A 22,839-nucleotide genomic window follows, 5' to 3' on the forward strand; every position below is an offset into this window, starting at 1 on the left:
CACTTTTCTTTCAAAATATTTACTCTTAGTTTCAGACATGTTCATTTCTCATTTTCTGTGAAAATACTTTTTGAAAGTCTTAAACATGGAATACAGTGGCACATCATACAAATAAGCATCTGATACCTATACTCATCACAACTTCATTCATGAATTAAACTGGAATGTACAGGCAAAAACAGTAGCGATGATGATGGTTATAATTGAATGGGAACAACTGTGATCAAGTTTGTCCACATAAGGCAAAACCAAAAAAAAGGTCTGTTTACGGTAACATAGGCCAAAAAAATAGGGTCGGTAGGTCGGGATTTTTTTTTTTCTCCAAAAAACCATATTTTTACGTTATTTGCCCAAAAAACAAGATTTTTTTTTTTTTTTTTTTTTTCCCCAAATGCCAAAAAAAAGTCTAGGGTCGCGCGAAAAAACTAGGATCGGTCGGGTTACCGTAAACAGACCTATTTTTTTTTTTGCCTAACAATACAAACACTCAATCCATGATACATATTGCACAAAACATTAACTGGTGGGTCAAGAACAGTAACAACAGGTCTAATATTCTATAAACCTTACAACCTGTGCTCATAACAACAGGTATAATATTCAATAAATCTTGAAACAGTAGTGTTCATTCGCCTATCTTCACATGTATCAGCGTAACATCTTGTCAGCTGATTGTAGTTACGGTAATTATTTTTTAATTATCACCAATTGGCTGTCTCAGACCTGGGAACCCATACGATTTCGCCGTATTCTGTACGCATGATTGTCGAGAATACGATCAGTACGGTCAGTGGGAAAAAAATACGACGAGAAAAATTCCTAGACTACTTTTATTCACAAGCCCATCTTGAAGCCGATCCAGTATTTTGACACATGATTACAGTTTTTGTCAGTAAAAATTGAAAAAAGGATTTGTTTTAAATGTACACAAGAATTGAACAGTTCGTCGGAAAGTGCAGTGAGCCTGTCAAACAGTTGAAGTTGACGGATTTCTTTCGTCCTGTGTGAATTCATAAACACTGCAATGGATTTTAAACACTGCAATGGATTTTAATCTTTTTTGTGGGGAATTAAAGTGTACAACAAAATAATGAACTGTAGCAGACGACAAAACTGCTGACTCTGACTGAACCGTGTACTTCGTCCGCCGCGCACTACGGAGGCCTTTTTTTTTTAAAGGTATGGCACTGTTTTATCTTCTTTATCTTGCTTTTAAAAAAAAAGTGATCAGTTTGATCATTTTTGTTATCGCGAAAAAACGTTAACTCGAAAAAAAATTGGTCCCTTTCATTTCGTGTAAAGCGATCTCGACTGTATAGGTAAACTTAATTAACGATGTGGCGGACATGTGTGAAGCATGTTTGAATCATGGATGTTCAAATGCTGTGTGGAGTACGCTCATTTTTCTGAAAATACACCAAGTTTGTTTGAGAATACTCTAAGTGCAAAACAGGGGTTCCCAGGTCTGATGTTTACTTATGAAGACATAACAAACAAACAAAACAATATGGCGGACAAAAACTTAGAGAGTATTTTCCCTCATCAAGTTTCACAAATACCAATAACCATTGCAACATGTATCAACATTCTCTGAAAGAAAAAAACAATTGTGATGATCTGAATACACATGTATGCATCCACAACTGTACTGGCAGTAAAATATATTATCAATATTGCAATGTCTTTAATTATATATGAAACCAACACATACACAGCCCAGCGGTGACCTTACAAGTACTTTTTGACTGCTGATATGATTAAGTCACAAAGACAAATTTCATCTTCACAATGCCACTGTATCTGAATGTTGTCTGTTTCATGTTAAAAAGCATTTACAATCATACCACTCGCATCTAACTGTTTCAGTCACTCCATGTTTACATTTACAAAAGGAAAATGTCATAATGACCAAACCAACTAACTAAGCAAACTAAAAATCCGCTGATTGGAAGACATAACGCAAAAAAATCCCTTTATACAGCTTAACAAATGAAAGATTATTGTTTGTTGCATGATGACAGCGGAAGACTATAAAGTGTTTCTTTCAAGAAGAATTCAAATACGCATCATAGCAAACAAGGTTTAATGTAAATGTCATCGAATGCGTGCATTTCTAGGGGTTGGGGATGGGGGTGGGGGATGATTGAACTAAAGTTTGATAATAATTCTATTGAAAGATGACCGCTTCTTGAGTCAGGCACAAGTACTGTGAAAAGGCTTGAGTAGAATAACTGAGTATTGATGAGTTTTCCAAGCTATCACTGAGCGAACTGAGTCCTGAACTCATCCAGGATGTAGGTTGGCAGGAAGGACTCCAGTGCCTGAAAAAGAACAATCAATCAATCAATCAATATCAATTAATCAATCAACAAACACACAAACGAACATTTAAACAAACTAACAAACACATAAATAAATAACAAAATAAATAAATAAATAAATCAAACAATAAATCAATAAATCAATAACAGCTAGTACACTAACAGAAATCGAATGACATGTACATGACATGAGACCACTATTATTTCCAAAGAAGGCTTATCTAATGCAAATCTGAAAAATATTGCAGATAAATGTCAAAATATTATTAATGGCAGAATTCCGATTTACATTTCAAATAACTCAGTTGCAGTAATATATGTTTTCAGCAAGTCCAATACCTTTCTCGGCAGTCCGCTGTAGAACATGAAGTCTTCAAGAAACATCAGCACATTCAGTACATCTTGCGATCCTTCTGGTGTCTTGGCGCTGAAAACACATCAAACCATGATTTAAAGACCAACCATGGAACTCTGGAAGTCCATGGGTGGGACTGAAAAATGTGATGAATCCTGAAGACCCAGACGAACCAACCTCAATCGAACAAAACAACAACAACAAACAAGTCGTGTAAGGTGAAATTACTACATTTAGTCAAGCTGTCAAACTCACGGAATGAAACTGAACCAAGACAGTACAGCTTCGTCAATCCCCGCGAGAAGGAAATCGCTCACCTCCCATGTGCAAAACGTAGTGATATTGACACGCCAGAATAGCGCGGTAGCGTATTGTGCTAAGCAGGAAAGCGCGCTTTTCTGTATTCTTGTTAACTTTCGGAGCTTGTTTTGAATACAACCTATCATATTTATATGTTTTTGGATTCAGGAAATGATAAAGAATAAAATGAAATCATTTTTGGATCGATTTAAATTTTAATCGTAAGACTAATTAATCTATTTTCGTTAATTGTGATCACACTTTAAGAGTAAACATGACATATGTATATATTTTTAGATTCAGAATGTGATGAAGAATACGATGCAATCAATTTTAAATCTGTTTGCGAAAAATCGATTTTAATGACAACTTTAATGAACAAACTCATTAATTAATTTTTAAGCCTCCAAGCTGAAATGCAATACCAAAGTCCGGGCTTCGTCGAAGATTACTTGACCAAAATTTCAACCAATTTGGTTGAAAAATGAGAGCGTAACAGTGCCGCCTCAACTCCAGACTTTTTACGAAATTAATTCATAAATAAAATGTCCAACTCAGCACAGCAAGCATTCTGGGTGTTGATTTTGGGTATGTGACCAAGAGGAGGGATGTTCTTATCCCAGGGAAAAACCCAGGACAGATCTGAGATGGTGAGCTGAATCCAGTAACACACCTGTCTTGTTTTTGTATTGTGAATGTTGGAACGTTGATTGGCCGTCTATTTGTTTTTGTATTGTGAATGTTGGAACGTTGATTGGCAGTCTATTTGTTTTTGTATTGTGAATGTTGGAAAGTTGATTGGCCGTCTATTTGTTTTTGTATTGTGAATGTTGGAACGTTGATTGGCAGTCTATTTGTTTTTGTATTGTGAATGTTGGAACGTTGATTGGCAGTCTATTTGTTTTTGTATTGTGAATGTTGGAACGTTGATTGGCCGTCTATTTGTTTCTGTATTGTGAATGTTGGAACGTTGATTGGCAGTCTATTTGTTTCTGTATTGTGAATGTTGGAACGTTGATTGGCCGTCTATTTGTTTCTGTATTGTGAATGTTGGAACGTTGATTGGCCGTCTATTTGTTTCTGTATTGTGAATGTTGGAACGTTGATTGGCCGTCTATTTGTTTCTGTATTGTGAATGTTGGAACGTTGATTGGCCGTCTATTTGTTTCTGGATTATTGGTGAGCCGAACTGTTTTCACAAAAAAGAGCTTGCCTTCGAACTCCTGTTTCATGAAGTGCAACTAAAACTTGACAACAAACTCACCTGCCCATGGTGTCAACGATAGACCTAACGTACTGTGCGAGGAAAGCCAGGTAGAAGTTGGTGTTTTCACTGTGGAACTGTTTCAGCATGGTGAAGATTCCCACCACCAGGGGGGGACCGTCGAGGGGGTCGGCCACTCTTCTGCACGTCATCGAGTCTGGAAAATAATGACAGTGGAACCCGATTTGTGAGATCCTTCATTATAAAACTTGCTCTGCTTGAAGACAAACATTTTCTTCATAGTATCATCATCATTGGGGGACCGGGTAGCTCAGTGGGTAGAGCACTGGACTTGTGATCCGAGGGTCACGGGTTTGAATCCGGGCCGGAAAGGACAAGGGTCAACTTTATGTGCAGACTCAGAGACGGTTTCCATGTTCCACCTCCTTGTCACCACTGTGGCACGTAATGGACCTCGGTCATTCTGCCATAAGTGCAGGTGGTTGATTACACCTAAACACGCACACATCTGGGTAGAGCGACTCTGTTGCTGCTAGCTTTCCACTGGGAGGAAGCGACCCAAATTTCCCAGCAATGGGACAATAAAGTAATGAAAATTAAGGGGTTACTTGTGTGTTCAAATCGCGTGAAAGAAACATTACACATTTTGTGCACAGGTTCCTTTAAGCAATATGGACACATCTGTGCAAAGAAAAAAGGAGGTCGACGTATTAACTTTTTTTTTAGAATTTTTTTACTGGGGGTTGTCAAGTACGATTTTGCGAAAAACACTGCGATTTTTAACATGATCCCAACTGACATATTTAGCTCTACAAATAATAAATGAGACATTAGTTTGTGTATATAAATGAATGGAGAGTATAACTTTATCATAAAACGGTACTTATCAACGTGCATTTTCAGAAAATGATCGAGGTTTATCGAGGGCGTACACATAAAATTATCACTCCTTTAGTAGTAAAAACGTATTTAAAAAAAATTCGCGTGAAAGAAACATTACACATTTTGTGCACAGGTTCCTCTAAGCAATGTGGACACATCTGTGCAAAGAAAAAAGGGGGTCGACGTATTAATTTTTTTTTTAGAATTTTTTTACCGGGGGTTGTCAAGTACGATTTTGCGAAAAACACTGCGATTCTTAAGGGGTTACTTGTGTGTTCAAATCGCGTGAAAGAAACATTACACATTTTGTGCACAGGTTCCTCTAAGCAATATGGACACATCTGTGCAAAGAAAAAAAGAGGTTGACGTATTAACTTTTGTTTTAGAATTTTTTTACTGGGGGTTGTCAAGTACGATTTTGCGAAAAACACTGCGATTCTTAACATGATCCCGACTGACATATTTAGCTCTACAAATGATAAATGAAACATTAGTTTGTGTATATAAATGAATGGAGAGTATAACTTTATCATAAAACGGTACTTATCAACGTGCATTTTCAGAAAATGATCGAGGTTTCTCGAGGGCGTACACATAAAATTATCACTCCTTTAGTAGTAAAAACGTATTTAAAAAAAATTCGCTCGACAGAAACATAACTAAACTTGAACACAGCTAAGTTCACTGTATACATATACAATACCTGTAAACAAAATAAGTTGTTGCCTTATTGTCTGCTTCACAATTATTCCCGTACCAACCCCACCCCCATTATCTTGACTGACAAAAATGATAAAAAGAAATAATTTGGGAGCGCTGGACTTGTGATACATGAGTTTGAATCAGGGTGAAGGGTTGGGGGTCGGAACATTTGTGTGCAAAGTTTCATGAAGATCTGTCCAGTAAATTTCTATGAATCGCACACCACACACACACACACGTATATATAATATATATGGCCTGGGGCGATTGTAGCTTCCCTTCTTCGTGTCCATCTCTCTCTCTCTCTCTCTCTCTCTCTCTCTCTCTCTCTCTCTCTCTCTCTCTCTCTCTCTCTCTCTCTCTCTCTCTCTCTCTCTCTCTCTCCTCTCTCTCTCTCTCTCTCTCTCTCTCTCTCTCTCTCTCTCTCTCTCTCTCTCTCTCTCTCTCTCTCTCTCTCTCTCTCTCTCTCCTCTCTCTCTCTCTCTCTCTCTCTCTCTCTCTCTCTCTCTCTCTCTCTCTCTCTCTCTCTCTCTCTCTCCTCTCTCTCTCTTTCTCTCTCTCTCTCTCTCTCTCTCCTCTCTCTCTCTGTGTCTCTCTCTCTCTGTCTGTCTCTCTCTCTCTCTCTGTCTCTCTCTCTCTTTCTCTCTTTCTCTGTCTCTCTCTCTCTCTCTCTCTCTCTCTCTCTCTCTCTCTCTCTCTCTCTCTCTCTCTCTCTCTCTCTCTCTCTCTCTCTCTCTCTCTCTCTCTCTCTCTCTCTCTCTCTCTCTCTCTCTCTCTCTCTCTCTCTCTCTCTCTCTCTCTCTCTCTCTCTCTCTCTCTCTCTCTCTCTCTCTCTCTCTCTCTCTCTCTCTCTCTCTCTCTCTCTCTCTCTCTCTCTCTCTCTCTCTCTCTCTCTCTCTCTCTCTCTCTCTCTCTCTCTCTCTCTCTCTCTCTCTCTTTGCGAATATGATTTTGAAGCGCATTACATAAAGTCGGTATCTGATATCTAAAGTCCTGATATTTTGGATGCGGAGGAATTTTTCCTGGTGATGATCTGAGGTAACGGAATTGTTCATGCATTCTGAGGGAATTTGACAGGTATCGGGGTGTGTGTGTGTGTGTGTGTGTGGGGGGGGGGCTTTTGTTGTGGGGTAAATGATTAAAACGCCTGCACCCTAACTATGAAAGCAGCCACACGCATACTCACAGAGACACAGAGGCACGCATGTTTGTGTGACGGTTTGCACGAATGACCATTGAAAATTAGTTTTTGATAAAAACAAGCGACATTTCCTTTGAGCACACAGGTGCTCAGCCAATGTGTATTGAAACTTGTTCAATTATCTCAAAATGTCATAACGTTTGGCAATATAATTATTTAACAACAAAAAGACTACCGGATTCCGTACATAAAAAAATCAGGGGCTGTAACAACAATTCGCGGCATTGGACTGTGGGAGCACGGACCTACATTCTAATGGATGGCTGGCTTTGGATCTAGGTCACTTTAGTGGGAATATCGGTCAACTTTGAAACCTGAGGACCAGCCACTTCCGGTTCCCCTTTCAGAGTAATGAGATTGCTGGGGCCGTAGAATTTTTCATCCAGTTTTGTCCTTTTTTTTCTCCAAAATTGATATTAGTCGGAAGAAACAAGCACACGTGTGACACGTGTGGTGGGGGTATTTCCCGGCGAGTTTTCAGTGTTGTTGTTGTTGCGAAGCGAAGCGGCTTCCCAGTTTGTGCATCAAACAGTGTTGTTGTGATGGATGGATGAGTGAGTGATGAGGGTGAATGAGTTAGTTAAACTGTGACTGAATATCTATTGATTTATTGATATTAAAGTGAACATTAGGGGGGGGGGGGTTCGAAATGCACCATTGTGCACTCGCCTTGATGTAAGGAACACTACTGCAGTCTCTAACAGCTTCAAAGTGGGTTAGACAGGCTCTTGATAAAGACTGAGGCAAAATGTGCCAAATCACACATTGTCTTGAAAGAAGGAAAAATCTTCATTTGTCACCTTTCTGCACTTTTTTGACTTTGAGTGCATAGCCACAATGGTCACAGACAAGATGCAGCAAACAGATTTGAAAAAGACCCCAAACTGAACTTGTTATGACTATTTGTAACCCCTCTCACCTTTTTGACTTGGCCGTACCCAAGCAAAAAGGCAAAAAAAATCATAACTAATTCCATGTTGATTTTTGGTGGGGTGGACCTATTGTTCCAGACTCGCCTTGATTAGAGCAACACTAGTGCAGTGTCCAACAGCTTTTAAAATTTGTTTTGACCTCTTGACAATGTACATGTCAACAATCCCTGACTATCCCTGACTGTTGTGTAGTAAGAAAAAAATCTTCATTTTTCCCCTTTCTCCACCTTTTTGAGTGTCAGTGCATAGCCACAATGGTCACAGAAAAGATGCAGCAAACAGATTTGAAAACGACCCAAAAGTGAACTTGTTATGACTATTTCTAACCTTTCCTACCTTGTTCACTTGGCCATACCCAAGCCAAACAAGAAGAGCAAACGCTCGATCGAGTCACTTTCGCAGTTCTGAATATTATATGAGGCATCAGATGGACAGGAAGAAATTGCTATTCACAACACAATGAGTCACGTTCACATAAAATTTGAGCCCGGTCACTTTTATAGTTTCCGAGAAAAGCCCAACGTTAAGTTGTGTGTTGCCGAACAGAAAAGGCTAGTTATCTCCCTTGTTTTTCTGATAACGTTCGTAAAAGGCTACAGATGTAAATACTTTGATGTAAAGAATAATCCTACAAAGTTTCAATCACATCCGATGAACTTTGTCAAAGATATAAAATGTCTAATTTTTCCTTTGACGCTGACCTGTGACCTTGAAAAAGGTCAAAGGTCAACGAAACCATCGTTAAAGTGTAGAGGTCATTGGAAGTCACGACTAAACAAAATATGAGCCCGATCGCTTTGATAGTTTCCGAGAAAAGTCCATTGTTAAGGTGGTGTCTACGGCCGGCCGGCCGGACGGCCGGCCGGACAGACTAACACTGACCGATTACATAGAGTCACTTTTTCTCAAGTGACTCAAAAATCATAACTAATTCCATGTTGACTTTTTGGTGGGGTGGACCTATTGTTCCAGACTCGCCTTGATTAGAGCAACACTAGTGCAGTGTTCAACAGCTTTTAAAATTTGTTTTGACCTCTTGACAATGTACATGTAAACATGTAACCCTAATCCCTGACTGTTATGCAGTAAGAACAAATCTTCATTTCTCCCCTTTCTCCACTTTTTTGTGTGTCAGTGCATAGCCACAATGGTCACAGAAAAGATGCATCAAACAGATTTGAAAAAGACCCAAAACTGAATTTGTTATGAATATTTCTCATCTTTTTGGACTTCACAAAATTTGTCAAAAAAACAACAACACCCAAAATGTAAAATTTCCTAGATAAATTTTCATTTAATTAATATACTTACCCGAATCACATTAGCATTGAGTCACCTGAGATGCTTATCACTGAAAAACGCTTACCCGGCTAAAATTTTTAAAGGGAAGCAACCCATCACCAAAACGAAAGTGAAAGTAGCTTTGGTAATGGGCCAGCACACTGGGAGTTACCTCCCATACGGGAGTGTGCCACGTCACTTCCTCTAGGAACACGTGCCTATCTCATACGGTCTTAGAAAAACTTAAAACCATACGCGGGGCAGGTGGGAGGGAATACAGTATGTGATTCGGGTAAGTATATTAATTAAATGAAAATTTATCTAGGAAATTTTACATTAAATAACATATTCTTACTCCGAATCACATTAGCAGATAACATCAACAAGGCGGTGGGCTAGAAATGAATCAAAACTCACCATCAAGTTCTGGACAGGAACTGGCCTGCTGCTATGAGCACTGGAAGGCCTCTGAAGCCATCCTGTCGAAGAGCCGAGACGTCCCGAAGATAAAAGTTTGAGAAAACATCTTCAGAACGCCAAAACGTAGTTGTCAGCACCTCCTCTAGACATCTGGAGCGCAGTACTGCCAGAGAGGATGCCCACGCCCTCATATCATGGGCTCGGGCCGAGTCAAGTGGCAAGGAGGGCATGACCCCCCCCCCTCTTTGTGCGACTCCACTCATAAGCTTGCTTAATGAGCGAGGACACCCACCAGGCCAACGATACCTTCGACAAACCTTACTCGCGCCTAGAAAAGGGCGAGATAAACAGCAACTTCTGAGAACTAGACCGAAACAGCTGAGTCCGGGCTAAGTACAGACAAAGAGCCCTCACAGGGCAATTGACCAAATCAAGGTCATCCGGGGCCAAACGCGCTGATCAGAGCCTTGACTCTAACCAGCGGAGAGGCCTGCCCCGGAGACTGAATCTTGGCCAGGAAATCGGGCCGGAAACGCAAAGATGCGAAGCCGTCCGACTCAAAGGAGATATCTCCAGGCTGACCCAACAGGGCGTGGACCTCGCCACCCCGTTGGGCCGTCGCCAACAAAAGAAGAACCAGCGCTTAGCGAGTGACATTGAACAGAATGGCCTCGCTCAAAGGCTCAAAATCCGCAGAACATAGGAATTCCAGGATTAAAAACAAGTCCCACTTGGGAGCGGGCAAACGAGCTTTAGCTTCCCTAAGAGCAGCCCCTTTAATGACTGCAGCTATAACGCCCCCGACTCGAACAGACCGACCGATCTGCTAAAGAGTCGCCGAGATAGCGAAGCGCCGGAACCTCAACGAGAAGCCTGAGGCGACCTGCGAAGACATGAAAGAGAGGCGGTTGGCGACCTGAAAAGAGCGCGAAGCCACCGACCTCACCCCTGTAGCTGAACACCAGGCAGTCCATGCCTTCCAGTGGGAAGCATAAACTGACGAGGTGGACGCTCTAAGCGAGCGAGCCACCAAGTCCAGACGGATGGAAACCATCAGGAGAGGCAAAGTGGAGCGAATCTGAGCTTGGAGCTTGTCCACCCTTCTCTGAGAAGGCTGGACAGTCCACGCGACCGTGTCGAAAGACATCCCCAGATAAGTGAATGTCTGTGACGGGGTCAGCTCCGGATTTGCCCGGTTGATCGAGAACCCCAACAAGTTGGATTCTCAAAGAACCATTAGGGTATCCTGCGAACAGGCGCTCTGGGACTGGATCATGATGAATCAGTCGTCCAAATAAGCCCGCAGGCGGATACCCTAGGACCTCACCAGTGCACAGAACTGCCTCACCACCATGGTGAAAATCCATGGTGCGAGGGACAGCCCGAAAGGGAGTGCGCAAAACTGGTAGATCTGATCTCCCCACCGGAACCAAAGCCAATTCCGGCCGGCCGGATGCATAAGAATGAAAGTATGCGTCCTTGAGATCGATCAAGGTCACCCAGTCTCCTGGGCAGAGAGAGTCTCGGACCGAGGCTGGCGTCTCCATCTTGACTTTTATCTCACTCAAGAAAGTGTTGAGGAGAGATAAATCCAAAACGGGACGCCATCCTCCTGACGCTTAGGGAACGGCGAAAAGACGCCCTTAAATCCCAGGGAGCTATGGGCCCGAACTCTCTCCACCGCGCCCTTCTGCTGCAGAGAGGCAATTTCCGACTGCAAGGCGGAACGTGCTTCCTGCGAGAAGAGGGGCTTGAACCGCGGCGGCACTCGGGTAAGAGGCGCCTTTTCCTCCCGCCAGAGCAGGCGGAAGCCCGATCTCACCACTCCCACAATCCATTGGCTGTCAACTACCGACATCCAACGAGAAAGCGCACGGGAGGGGCCTCCCGCCATCACCAAGGTGGAAGGCGGGAGGTGGGTGAGATCGTGAGCGCATCATTGAAGGTGTGGCTTACTCCCAGAGCCGCCACACCCCCTCCCCGATGCCGTCCTCTTCTTCCCGCCACGAGCGACCGGCAGAGCCTGCCGCTTCTGAGCTGGCTTGAGATTCGACAATGTCTGAGCCTGCTTTTGTTTAGAAGGCTTAGACTGTTTCACCCCCTGCAGAGTGAAGTCGAGGAACTGACTGTCCTTGTTCGACTGAATCTCCTTCTGTCTGGCAACCATTGCCAGAGAACAGAAGCGAGATTCCTCTGAGACAGGGGAGACTCTCCAGGTCTCCCTAGAAGCCAGCTCCGTGAACTGGGACTGCGAGAGGAAGAGATCCCTCCTACAGAGGACCGCTTGGGAGAACTGTAGGGAGGAAAGACGCAATTGCTCCTCCTTGACCTTGGCCAAGGTGGTCAAAAGGGCAGAGACATCGTCCGCATATTGTTCTTCACTGAGAGTGAAAGGAACCAGCGAATCGATCGATGACCGAGACAGAGTTCGAACAAGAGTCTCTGCAACGGAGGACAGTTCGATCTGCCGACGTCCAACCTCCTCAGCAGAGAGGAGGAAGCCTCAGAAACCGGCAGAACCGGATCATACTTGATCGGTTTAGCCAGAAGAGGCAGCAATTCCCGGAGAACCGGAAGGGTAGCCCTAGGGAGTGCAAAAGACACCAGCCAGCTCTGGCTCTGAGTGGACAAGCTAAGCTTCCTATTGCCCGTAGGCACAAAGGAAGAGGCTTGAGAAGCCGACGCCACCCACTGCTGAGCTGATACCGGAACTGGACCAAAAGGAAGCAGTAACGGAACAGGCACTGGCCGAATACCACTCCCCGCATGTGCTGGACGAACCAGCGAATGCAAAAGTTGGTAAGCCACTGACGGAGACTCGGCGAACCGGAAGGAAGAAACATCCTCCTGTGCCGGCCGGAAGTCCGCCATGGCCGAAGGAACGAACGGAGCGGAAGAGTCCGCAGCCACGAACCCCCGCCTTCGTTGACCCCTGATGGAGCATCAGAATAGTCACACATGGAGCCATGACCAAAGCCACAGTTCCGGAAGCAGAAGCATGCCCTGGCAAACCGGAAACCGGAAATGCCTGTGCACGAACATCATCCTGCAACCCAGAACCTTGTGAAGGTAAGGGTAGGCAGGACGACCATCCGTAAAAAACCCGGAGCTGGATGAGCTGACGTCACTCCCTCATCCGAGTGGAGTGATGCCTGCTCAAGCCTAGGCACTAAAAGGCTGGAAGGCGTACGCTGGAATCCACCCTCTGGTATCCGGAAGGAAGCACCAGAAGAGGAAGCAGCATGTCCGGCCGAAACCGGAAGTGTAGCCGACGAAACCGCGGAATGCGGAATTGAAGACTGCCCTGGTTGACTTCGAGATCCGGAAGGACCGGAAAATCAGTGAATACTCCATACTGACGCAGCCGCCGTAGCGTGCCTGCGTGGACGGATCATCACTTCTGGCGAGTGCCGGTAGTGTAGCCGACAGAACCGCGCAATGCGGAAGCGAAGGCTGCACTGAAACCAAAAACACCAGTTCCGGAAGCAGAAGCATGCCCTGGCAAACCGGAACCCGGAAATGCCTGTACACGAACATCATCCTGCAGCCCAGAACCTTGTGAAGGTAAAGGGTAGGCAGGACGACCATCCGCAAAAACCGGAGCTGGATGAGCTGACGTCACTCCCCCATCAGAGTGGAGTGATGCCTGCTCAAGCCTAGGCACTAACTGGCCGGAAGGCGTACGCTGGAATCCACCCACTGGTATCCGGAAGGAAGCACCAGAAGAGGAAGCAGCGTGTCCGGCCGAAACCGGAAGTGTAGCCGTCGAAACCGCGCAATGCGGAAGTGAAGGCTGCACTGGTTGACTTCGTGATCCGGAAGGACCGGAAGTCAGTGAATACTCCATCCTGCCGCGACCGCCTTAGCGTGCCGGAGCGGACGGATCATCACTTCCGGCAAGTGCCGGTAGTGTAGCCGACGAAACCGCGCAATGCGGAAGCGAAGGCTGCACTGGTTGACTTCGCGATCCGGAAGGACCGGAAGTCAGTGAATACTCCATCCTGCCGCGACCGCCTTAGCGTGCCGGAGCGGACGGATCATCACTTCCGGCAAGTGCCGGAAATGCGGCAGCCGAAACCGACTGCCGCAGCTGTTCGATCAAATCAGGGGTCTCGTAGGTTATCGCCGGAAATGAAAGATCAGCATGGTATCGGTCGTGACCCGATGCGAAAGAGCTGTCTCCCGAGAGAGAACGTCCAGGCGCCTCACGAGGGCTATCGGACCAGCTCTGCTTACCAGCCGCAGCTGAAGAGGGAGGACGCTGCTCCAAACCGGAAATGGACGGCAAAGACACGGAAGCCAACTCCCGGACGTCACTGCCAGATGCCGGAAACGCCAAAAAACTGGCGACGGAACGCTGGAACTCTGCTTGCACCAAGCTGCGGATTCCCGGAACCAGTGTCTAAAACAGAAAGGAACCAACGCACCCTGCACAGGTGCTAACAACGAGGACGAAGTCTCCGTAGTAGAGAACCGGAGCAGACGTAACCATAGCGCTAGGCGCCACAAAAGATAGCAGAAGTAGTAACAGCGCTAGGCGCCGAAAAAGGTACAGACAACAAATAGTTACGTTCTTGGTCTGTACAAGTAAAACTGCTAAAGAAGAAGCCTAAGGCTTAAAATTTCCCCATGGGGTCTGACTTGCCACAGCGGTTGTCTGAATCAGACATGCTGTCAAATCCATGTAAACAACACGAAAACATTTTACTGAACGTAAGTCTAAACGACTGAAAACTCAGTAAAAAAAAAAAAAAAAAAAAAAAAACACACACTTTCGCGTCAACAAAATACGATAGCTACACTTGCCCAACAAAAACAGAGGCACGTAAAGCTACAAACAAAGTCACACGAGCTAGAAAACTAACTCACACCACAAAATGGCGAAACACGCAAGTAACTGACACACAAGTCAACAACGCGTGGCAACGCGAAAAAATTTACTGAAACGTAAGTCTAAACGACTGAACACAGTAAACACACACTCTTTCGCGTCAACAAAATACTATAGCTACACTTGCCCAACACAGAAAGGGGCACGCAGAGCTACGAGCAAAGTCATACGAGCTAGCTAACTAACTCACACAACAAAATGGCTAAACACGCAAGTCACTGACACACAAGTCCGCAAAAAAAACGGACAACGTACAGTAACGAAAACAGCGCAAACAACCAACAACAAACGGGAACGAGCTCACCAAACTGTAGGCAAGGCGAGCAGAAAAGCTGGGTAACGTGGCCGGCGGGTGTCACTCAAACACACAAGGTCAGCCACAGAGCGTCAAAAAGTGAACCGTCCTCTCCGAGGTGAAAAGAACGTATGAGATAGGCACGTGTTCCTAGAGGAAGTGACGTGGCACACTCCCGTATGGGAGGTAACTCCCAGTGTGCTGGCCCATTACCAAAGCTACTTTCACTTTCGTTTTGGTGATGGGTTGCTTCCCTTTAAAAATTTTAGCCGGGTAAGCGTTTTTCAGTGATAAGCATCTCAGGTGACTCAATGCTAATGTGATTCGGAGTAAGAATATGTTATTTAATCTTCATTTTTCCCTTCTTTAAAATTTGTCCAAAAAACAACAACACCCAAAATCTTCATTTTTCCCTTCTTCACCTTTTTGACTGTCAGTGCATAGCCACAATGGTCACAGAAAAGATGCAGCAAACAGATTTGAAAAAGACCCCAAACTGAACTTGTTATGACTATTTGTAACCCCTCTCACCTTTTTGACTTGGCCGTACCCAAGCAAAAAGGCAAAAAAAATCATAACTAATTCGAAAATTTTTAAGTAAATTTTGATTTAATATAATATACTTACCCAATTCTTATGAATGCATTGACTTTAGTCCCACATGCTAGATGTCGAAAAACCTCTCAAATTACCTGCCCTTAGTAGGGTGGTAACCAAGCTAAAAGCGACGCCATAGCCGTTGCTATGGCCTGACCTTGCTCGGTTACCCATAACACCCTGCGCACCACGTGAGCGCCCGTATCCGTAATAATCATTCGAGACTATTAAACAAACAAACCCCCAAGGACATAATCCAGCGGGGACGGATGGGAGGGTATTAACTATAAGAATTGGGTAAGTATATTATATTAAATCAAAATTTACTTAAAAATTTTCGATTTAATCACATATTCTTACTCCAATTCTTATGAATGCAGATTCCTCCTAAAGGTGGAGGGAACCTACTTATGTCCTTGTAAGAACCTGCCCTGCAGCAACTAAAACCAGCAATGAACTGGAGCCATCTAGCCGCGTGCAGGGGATATCCCAAGGATAGAAACCGATGAACACATCATCTGATCTCCAGTAAGCCGTTAGCAAAGCTTCGCCTAGGCGACCAGAACGCAATACGGCAATAAAAAAGCACAAAATCTGTACCCGAGCTGTCGGCAAACCTCGCATAGGCGAGAGGAACACCACCAGCCAGAGAAGAACTCCAGACTCCGGACTCCCGAACGCCTGAAAAGGAATAGAGGGAGGACTGAATGCCCCCCCCCCCCCCCTGTTCAAACGCACCACTCATAGGACTGTCCTATGAATGTAGCAGAGCCCCTAGAGAGAGACAAATAAAAGATGTCTCTTTCGCTCCATTGTAAAGAAATAAGAACCTGAGCTAAAGCTCGTGGTTCCAAAAGACAGTAACGTCAAAAAAGGGATTTCAAAAAGTCTAACCAGACAGTTAGAAAATCCGAATCTCCCGGAGCGAGAATCCTCCCAAGAGGAGGGAATCAAACACCAGAGGATATTGACCAGGTTTCTTGAACCCCCAAAACCTGGCCAAACACCGTGAACAAACGGAACCAAAAGCCCTAAGGCTACATCCTCTGGCAAACCCAAAAAACGCCTGCGCCTCACTGCCCTATAGGGCTGAGGCTCAGAGTAAGTAGAACAAAGTCCCACGCGCTAAACAAGGGGGAGCCTCTAAACCTCATAAAACAAGGTCCTTTGATCATGCCCACAAGAGCGCCATGAGCAACAGAAGAGAGGCCTATTTGTTTCAAAACAGCTGAGATAGCCGAGACGCCGGAACCTCAAAGAAGAGGCCCAGCTGCCCAAAGCCAAAACCTGACACAGAGGTGAAAACCCACCTGGCTTAAGAGAGGGGCGCTAAAGAGTTGCACCCCCGCTCTAAATCCCCGATTGGCCAAAGAGGCCAAAAAAGGAGCATACACAGATAAAGTGGAGGAAAAATATGCTTCGTGCCCAAAGACCAGAGTAAGAACCCATAATCTAAAACACAAACAGCACGCCTCCAGACCCGTAAGCCAACGGGCCAACCCCTGTGCAAGTCCTGAGAGGACCTGTTGAGCGAGTCGGCCAGATCGCAGAGCTGGCCGGGGAGAAATTCCCCTGAGAAAATGATTTAGTGTAAACACCCAATCAAAATCCCTTGTACTCTGTCTGACAGGGAGTGAGAACTTGCTCACCCCAGCTAGTTCACATAAGAAGCAACAGAAGAATTGCCCGAATGCAACAGGACATGCCTGTAAATAGCCAAAAAGAAAGGCTAGTAGACTAAGAGCTACTGCTCTAACCTCAGGCAAAAGAGAAGCCCAAGGAGTTGCGTCTACATCACAGCCTCAAGACTGCAATTGCCATTGCAGGCCCCATCTAGACGAAAACGCATCCATAAAGCGGTCTAAGTCCAGGGGGAAACAAAGCTAGGGAAAAAAGTCCCCTGAGCGAACCAAAAGGATTCCAGCCACCTTCCCGCGTGGAGGAACCCACTCTGGAGGAGGCCCTCATGTCCCAGACCCATGAGGCCGAACACCCCAAAAACCTTGAGGAAAGACTAGAGGGCCAGCGTAGCTATCGATACCGTCCGACCGAAGATCGGGTCTAAAGACCCCGCAGAGGCCTGCTCCCGTGCCAGTCCGGCAGTGAAAAGAGCTTAAAGCCTCCCTATTCTCTCTTGTGTGAAGAATAAACCTTCCAAGAGACAAAGTCGAACAGCATGCCCAGGTAAAAAACCTGGGATAAGGACAGCTCGGAATTTTGCCTGGTTACTGAGAGCACCGGGCAAAAAGCCTGGTCCAACACCAAAAGAAAGTGCAGCCGACAAGCTGATTGACCTTGAAAAAGCTCAACCAGCCCTCGAGATAGTCCAGAGACCCGAAAAAGCCTGACCCTTGCCTCCTGCAACCAGCGTGAAATCAAGCCCCTTGTAAAGGAAGGAGATCACACCAAGCAAAAACAGTGTGGGCCTAAAATGTCACCGCGAAATCCCTCCGCTCGGTGAACAACCCTAGCCCAAGCTGCCAGCAGCCTGGCTAAAGCCTTATCCAAGGCATCCTCCCTAACCCAAAAGAGCGTTCAGGGAGGATAAGATTGCCTATAAGAAAGCACAGAAGAGAGTCTCAGCCAAAGCAGAAAACTCCAACCCATGCCATCCTAGCTCCTCCAGAGAGGAGAGGGAGGGATAACATCATGAAACCCCATGTTCCCTGCGGTCTGTTAAGCGAAGCCAGGAACCTAACCCCTGGAAATAAAAAAGACCGGATCAGACCCTGAGCCTGAAAATTCCCTGCTATCTTCTTCCGCACTAAAAGTGAGGAAGAAGCAGCCTGAAACCCCGAAGCCAGCAGTCCCCTGCGTATGAAGCAGCGGGAAAGTGTAGGCTGAAGACCACTATCCTAAAGTGCGGATCAAGCCAAAAAGTGTGGCTTGTGGTAGGCAATCACCGGAGACTCAGCAAATGAAACAATTGCGAGAAAGCCTGAGAAAGCCGAAAGACATCCCGGAAGAGGCAGGAAGAGAGACACCCCCAACCTATCCGGGACAAAGTAAACTGCAACAGCAGCCGCTCTAAGTATGTGAAGCCTACAACCAGTAGGCCACCCTATACATTCCCCCTCCTTAAGCAAGGAGTTCGAAATCTAACCACCAGTTGCGTAAAACACAAAAGGAGGGGAGACAGGGGAGGTCGCGCACTAAATACTCGTGCCGATAACACAGCCAAGAGTGTGAATGAAAAGCGTGATCCGTCTCTGACCACCGACCCAAAGCGCCCACCTGAACAAGAGGTGGGGGGAAGAGGGGTTGGTAACTGGCACAGCTCCCTGCCGAGAAGGAGAGAGAGAGTGGGGAAACAAGACAACGCCGGTCCCGGCGCGTCTTACCCCACCCGCGGTGCGAGAGAAGCATCCCAGTGCTAAGAACCAGACTACCTGGTTTGAACCACCACTCACCCCAAGTGGGGAGGGAGATGGTCCAGCAAAGCCGTAACCCCTAGAAGGGGTAAAGACTGAAGCAGAGAAACGGCCGTAAACGGCCGATCCTCACTCGTCCGCCTGCCGAAGTCAAATAGCCCTATCACTCACCCACCCCTAGGAGGGGGAGTGACCAAAGCTGGCTAAGGACAATGACCACCGGCCAGGCGATACTATAGCCGAGTCCCCGCAGACCATTGTGAAAACAAAGAATGGGAGACTGGAGAGAAAGAGAATTTTCTGTCTCCGCCTGTCACAGGTGGACAGCCGGCACAGCCCGTGCAGAGAACAAAACGGAGCAAAGCTCATTGTTCCCTGACCACTGTGCGAGACACCCTGCCGAGAACAAAAGAGAGTTTTGTGTTGTTTGTAATAGTATTTTTGTCCTTATGTTAACTCACCCATCACCCCCCCCCCTCCCCCTTCCCCCCATTTCCCATAGTAAAGAAATGTATGTAATTACTTTGTGTGTTTTATTATTATTATTATTATTATTATTATTATTTATTATTATTATTGTTGTTATTATTGTTGTTTGTTGTTGTTGTTGTTGAATTGTTTCTTGTATTGTTTTTGCTCTCCCTCACCCCTAAACTCCCTTTTCTGTACATAGTCTGATTTCTTTTTGTTTTAGTTCCTTTTATTTGGTGTTGAAAGAAATGTGTTTTTACTGTGTTTTTTAAATTTTCCATGTACCCTCACGGGGTTTTTATCGGAATAAATAAAACTTGAAACTTGAAACTTGTCAAGCTCATTGTTTCGCGACCGCTACCCGCGACAAGCGCGGGCAGCTAACACAGCCACCTGCCCCCAACGGAGCAGAGAAGGAGTATGTAACGTTGCCTGGAAAGCCGTACATAGCACCCCCGCTGTGTTGAAAGGCCTGAGCCAAGCCACGCCCCAGATGGGGAGGGGGGTGGCTCGTCACAGCAGTAAGAGCGACGTAGAGAGACGAACCGAAAAACGGCCGACCCCTCCCCCGTTCACCTGCCGTAGTCCTATAGCCCACCGCCCGCCCACCCCGATAGGGGAGGAGAGCGATTGTCAGGCCAGGACAATAGAGGCACAGACTGTGAAGACAGTCCCACAGTGCCCATTTTCACGACCGCTACCCGCGACAAGCGCAGGCAGCTAAAACACAGCCACCTGTCCCAAATGGAGCAGAGAAGGGGTATGTACCGTAGCCTGGAAAGCCGTACAAAGTACCCCCGCTGTGTAGAAAGGCCTGAGCCAAGCCACGCCCCAGATGGGGAGGAGGGTGGCTCGTCAAGGCAGAAAGAGCGACGGAGAGAGACGAACCGAAACACGGCCGACCCCCCTCCGTCCACCTGCCGTAGTCCTATAGCCCACCGCCCACACACCCCGATAGGGGAGGAGGACGATTGTCGGGCCAGGACAATAGAGGCACAGACTGTGAAGACAGTCCAACAGCGCCCACCCCATCCAACCCAGAGGGAAGGAAAGGGTGGAACGCTGCTCCAGCCCCCACCCGATCCTGCCCAGTGGGCGGGAAAGAGTGAGCCCCAAATGGAGCAGAGGAGGGGTATGTAACGTAGCCTGGAAAGCCGCCACCCGAACTCGCCCGGGGGGCGGGAAAGGGTGGGAAGCTAACACGGCCCCCTGCCCGCAAAGGGCAGAGTGGGACAAGCCCTGGCCGTGACTTACCGTGCCCCCCCACTCCCCCTTCCTCACGGTAAGGGGGCTGCATGACCGACCCAGCAGTGCTGTTTTTAAAGCAAGCCGAGCGGCCAAAGCAGGCGGGGAGCTGGCCCCCTCTCCTAAAGGAGAGAGTGCTCGCGAACAACCCAGTCTACCAGTGGCAGAAAGGACTGAACCGAACTGGCCGTTTGCACCAGGCGACGGTGCGACGCAGGAACGCCCCCCCTATCCCCCCCATTGGCAGGGGGCTGCGTAACACACTGTGAAGTACCGGCGGTAATCAGAGTGGTTAGACGCAGGCAGGGAGCAGGCCCCCCCTCCTAAAAGGAAGGGGTGCTCGAGAACAGCCCAGAGCCACCAGAGGCAAAAAACGGGCTGAACCGAACATGCCATTTGCACTAGGCCACAGTGCGAAGCTGAAGACGGGAGGGCGGGAACCGCCAATCGCGCCTGAAACAGCTGAAAATACAGACCAAAACATCGTTAAGTCCCCCCAAAAGGAGGACACTGACTGATTCCTCTTACTCAGAGAAAGGGGAAAGAATAGCCACACGGCCACCCCCCACCCTATCAGTCGCACCGACGACGATCCAACAAAAAGTCTATAATGAGCCTAAAGGCTGATTAACCCCAACAGGGGAAGCGAGCTGTGAAAGAACTGAACCTGCCCTCGGAGGGATAGGAACATAAAAAGAAATGCTGTTTGACGGATCTACGACCCGCATAATAGGCAAATCAAAGTTCTTAGGCTACTCTTAGGTATAGTTTTCTAAACCAGGCTAAGAGCCTTGTCACCTTCCAGTCTCGCGCCACGTTTAGCTTTGTTGTCGGCCATTTTAAGACCGGCGAAAAACAGTCACCCAGAACAACAAACTTCTGCGTGCGTGTTCAACACAAAGCTATCAACATTTATTACCAAACATAAACAGGAAAGATCTCACCAAAAGGTAGACGGACAGGTAGACCCCCAAGAACCGGCTAGTCTCAAGGACGAGCAGGCATGTGAAGGCCAAAAGTGAGAGCGAAATTCGGACACGTCCACCGTGTGTTGTCGAAAGTCGAGAATGATTATTACGGATACGGGCGCTCACGTGGTGCGCAGGGTGTTATGGGTAACCGAGCAAGGTCAGGCCATAGCAACGGCTATGGCGTCGCTTTTAGCTTGGTTACCACCCTACTAAGGGCAGGTAATTTGAGAGGTTTTTCGACATCTAGCATGTGGGACTAAAGTCAATGCATTCATAAGAATTGGAGTAAGAATATGTGATTAATTCCATGTTGACTTTTTGGTGGGGTGGACCTATTGTTCCAGACTCGCCTTGATTAAAGCAACACTAGTGCAGTGTCCAACAGCTTTTAAAATTTGTTTTGACCTCTTTTCAATGTACATGTCAACAATCCCTGACTATCCCTGACTGTTGTGTAGTAAGAAAAAAATCTTCATTTTTCTTTTTTCTCCACCTTTTTGAGTGTCAGTGCATAGCCACAATGGTCACAGAAAAGATGCAGCAAACAGATTTGAAAAAGACCCAAAAGTGAACTTGTTATGACTATTTCTAACCTTTCCTACCTTGTTCACTTGGCCGTACCCAAGCCAAACAAGAAGAGCAAACGCTCGATCGAGTCACTTTCGCAGTTCTGAATATTATATGAGGCATCAGATGGACAGGAAGAAATTGCTATTCACAACACAATACAGATGTAAATAATTTGATGTAAAGAATAATCCTATAAAGTTTGAATCAAATCCGATGAATAGTTTCAGAGATATGATATTTCAATTTTTTTCCTTCAAGACATACCTGTGACCTTGAAAAAGGTCAAAGGTCACCAAAGCAGACGTCAAAGTGTAGAGGTCACTGGGAGTCACGTTCACATAAAATTTGAGCCCGGTCACTTTTATAGTTTCCGAGAAAAGCCCAACGTTAAGTTGTGTGTTGCCGAACAGAAAAGGCTAGTTATCTCCCTTGTTTTTCTGATAACGTTCGTAAAAGGCTACAGATGTAAATACTTTGATGTAAAGAATAATCCTACAAAGTTTCAATCACATCCGATGAACTTTGTCAAAGATATAAAATGTCTAATTTTTCCTTTGACGCTGACCTGTGACCTTGAAAAAGGTCAAAGGTCAACGAAACCATCGTTAAAGTGTAGAGGTCATTGGAGGTCACGACTAAACAAAATATGAGCCGGATCGCTTTGATAGTTTCCGAGAAAAGTCCAACGTTAAGGTGGTGTCTACGGACGGCCGGCCGGCCGGCTGGCCGGCCGGACGGCCGGCCGGCCGGACAGACTAACACTGACCGATTACATAGAGTCACTTTTTCTCAAGTGACTCAAAAATCAT

At 46.1% G+C, this 22,839-nt stretch overlaps 1 protein-coding gene across 1 annotated transcript in view; it reads right to left on the reverse strand.

Moving 5' to 3' along the window:
- Positions 1–22,839, reverse strand: part of LOC138967413 (WASH complex subunit 5-like) — a 53,806-nt gene continuing 30,967 nt past the window's right edge. The window contains exons 26-28 of the mRNA XM_070339956.1: positions 4,241–4,397; positions 2,661–2,748; positions 1–2,321 (exon numbers count right to left, since the gene is read on the reverse strand). Of these exons, the coding sequence (XP_070196057.1) occupies positions 2,259–2,321; positions 2,661–2,748; positions 4,241–4,397 (308 nt within the window). The 3' untranslated portion in view covers positions 1–2,258. The remainder of the gene's footprint in view (positions 2,322–2,660; positions 2,749–4,240; positions 4,398–22,839) is intronic.

Source organism: Littorina saxatilis, linkage group LG5 (genome assembly GCF_037325665.1).
Source record: "Littorina saxatilis isolate snail1 linkage group LG5, US_GU_Lsax_2.0, whole genome shotgun sequence".
NCBI classification, from domain to species: domain Eukaryota; kingdom Metazoa; phylum Mollusca; class Gastropoda; order Littorinimorpha; family Littorinidae; genus Littorina; species Littorina saxatilis.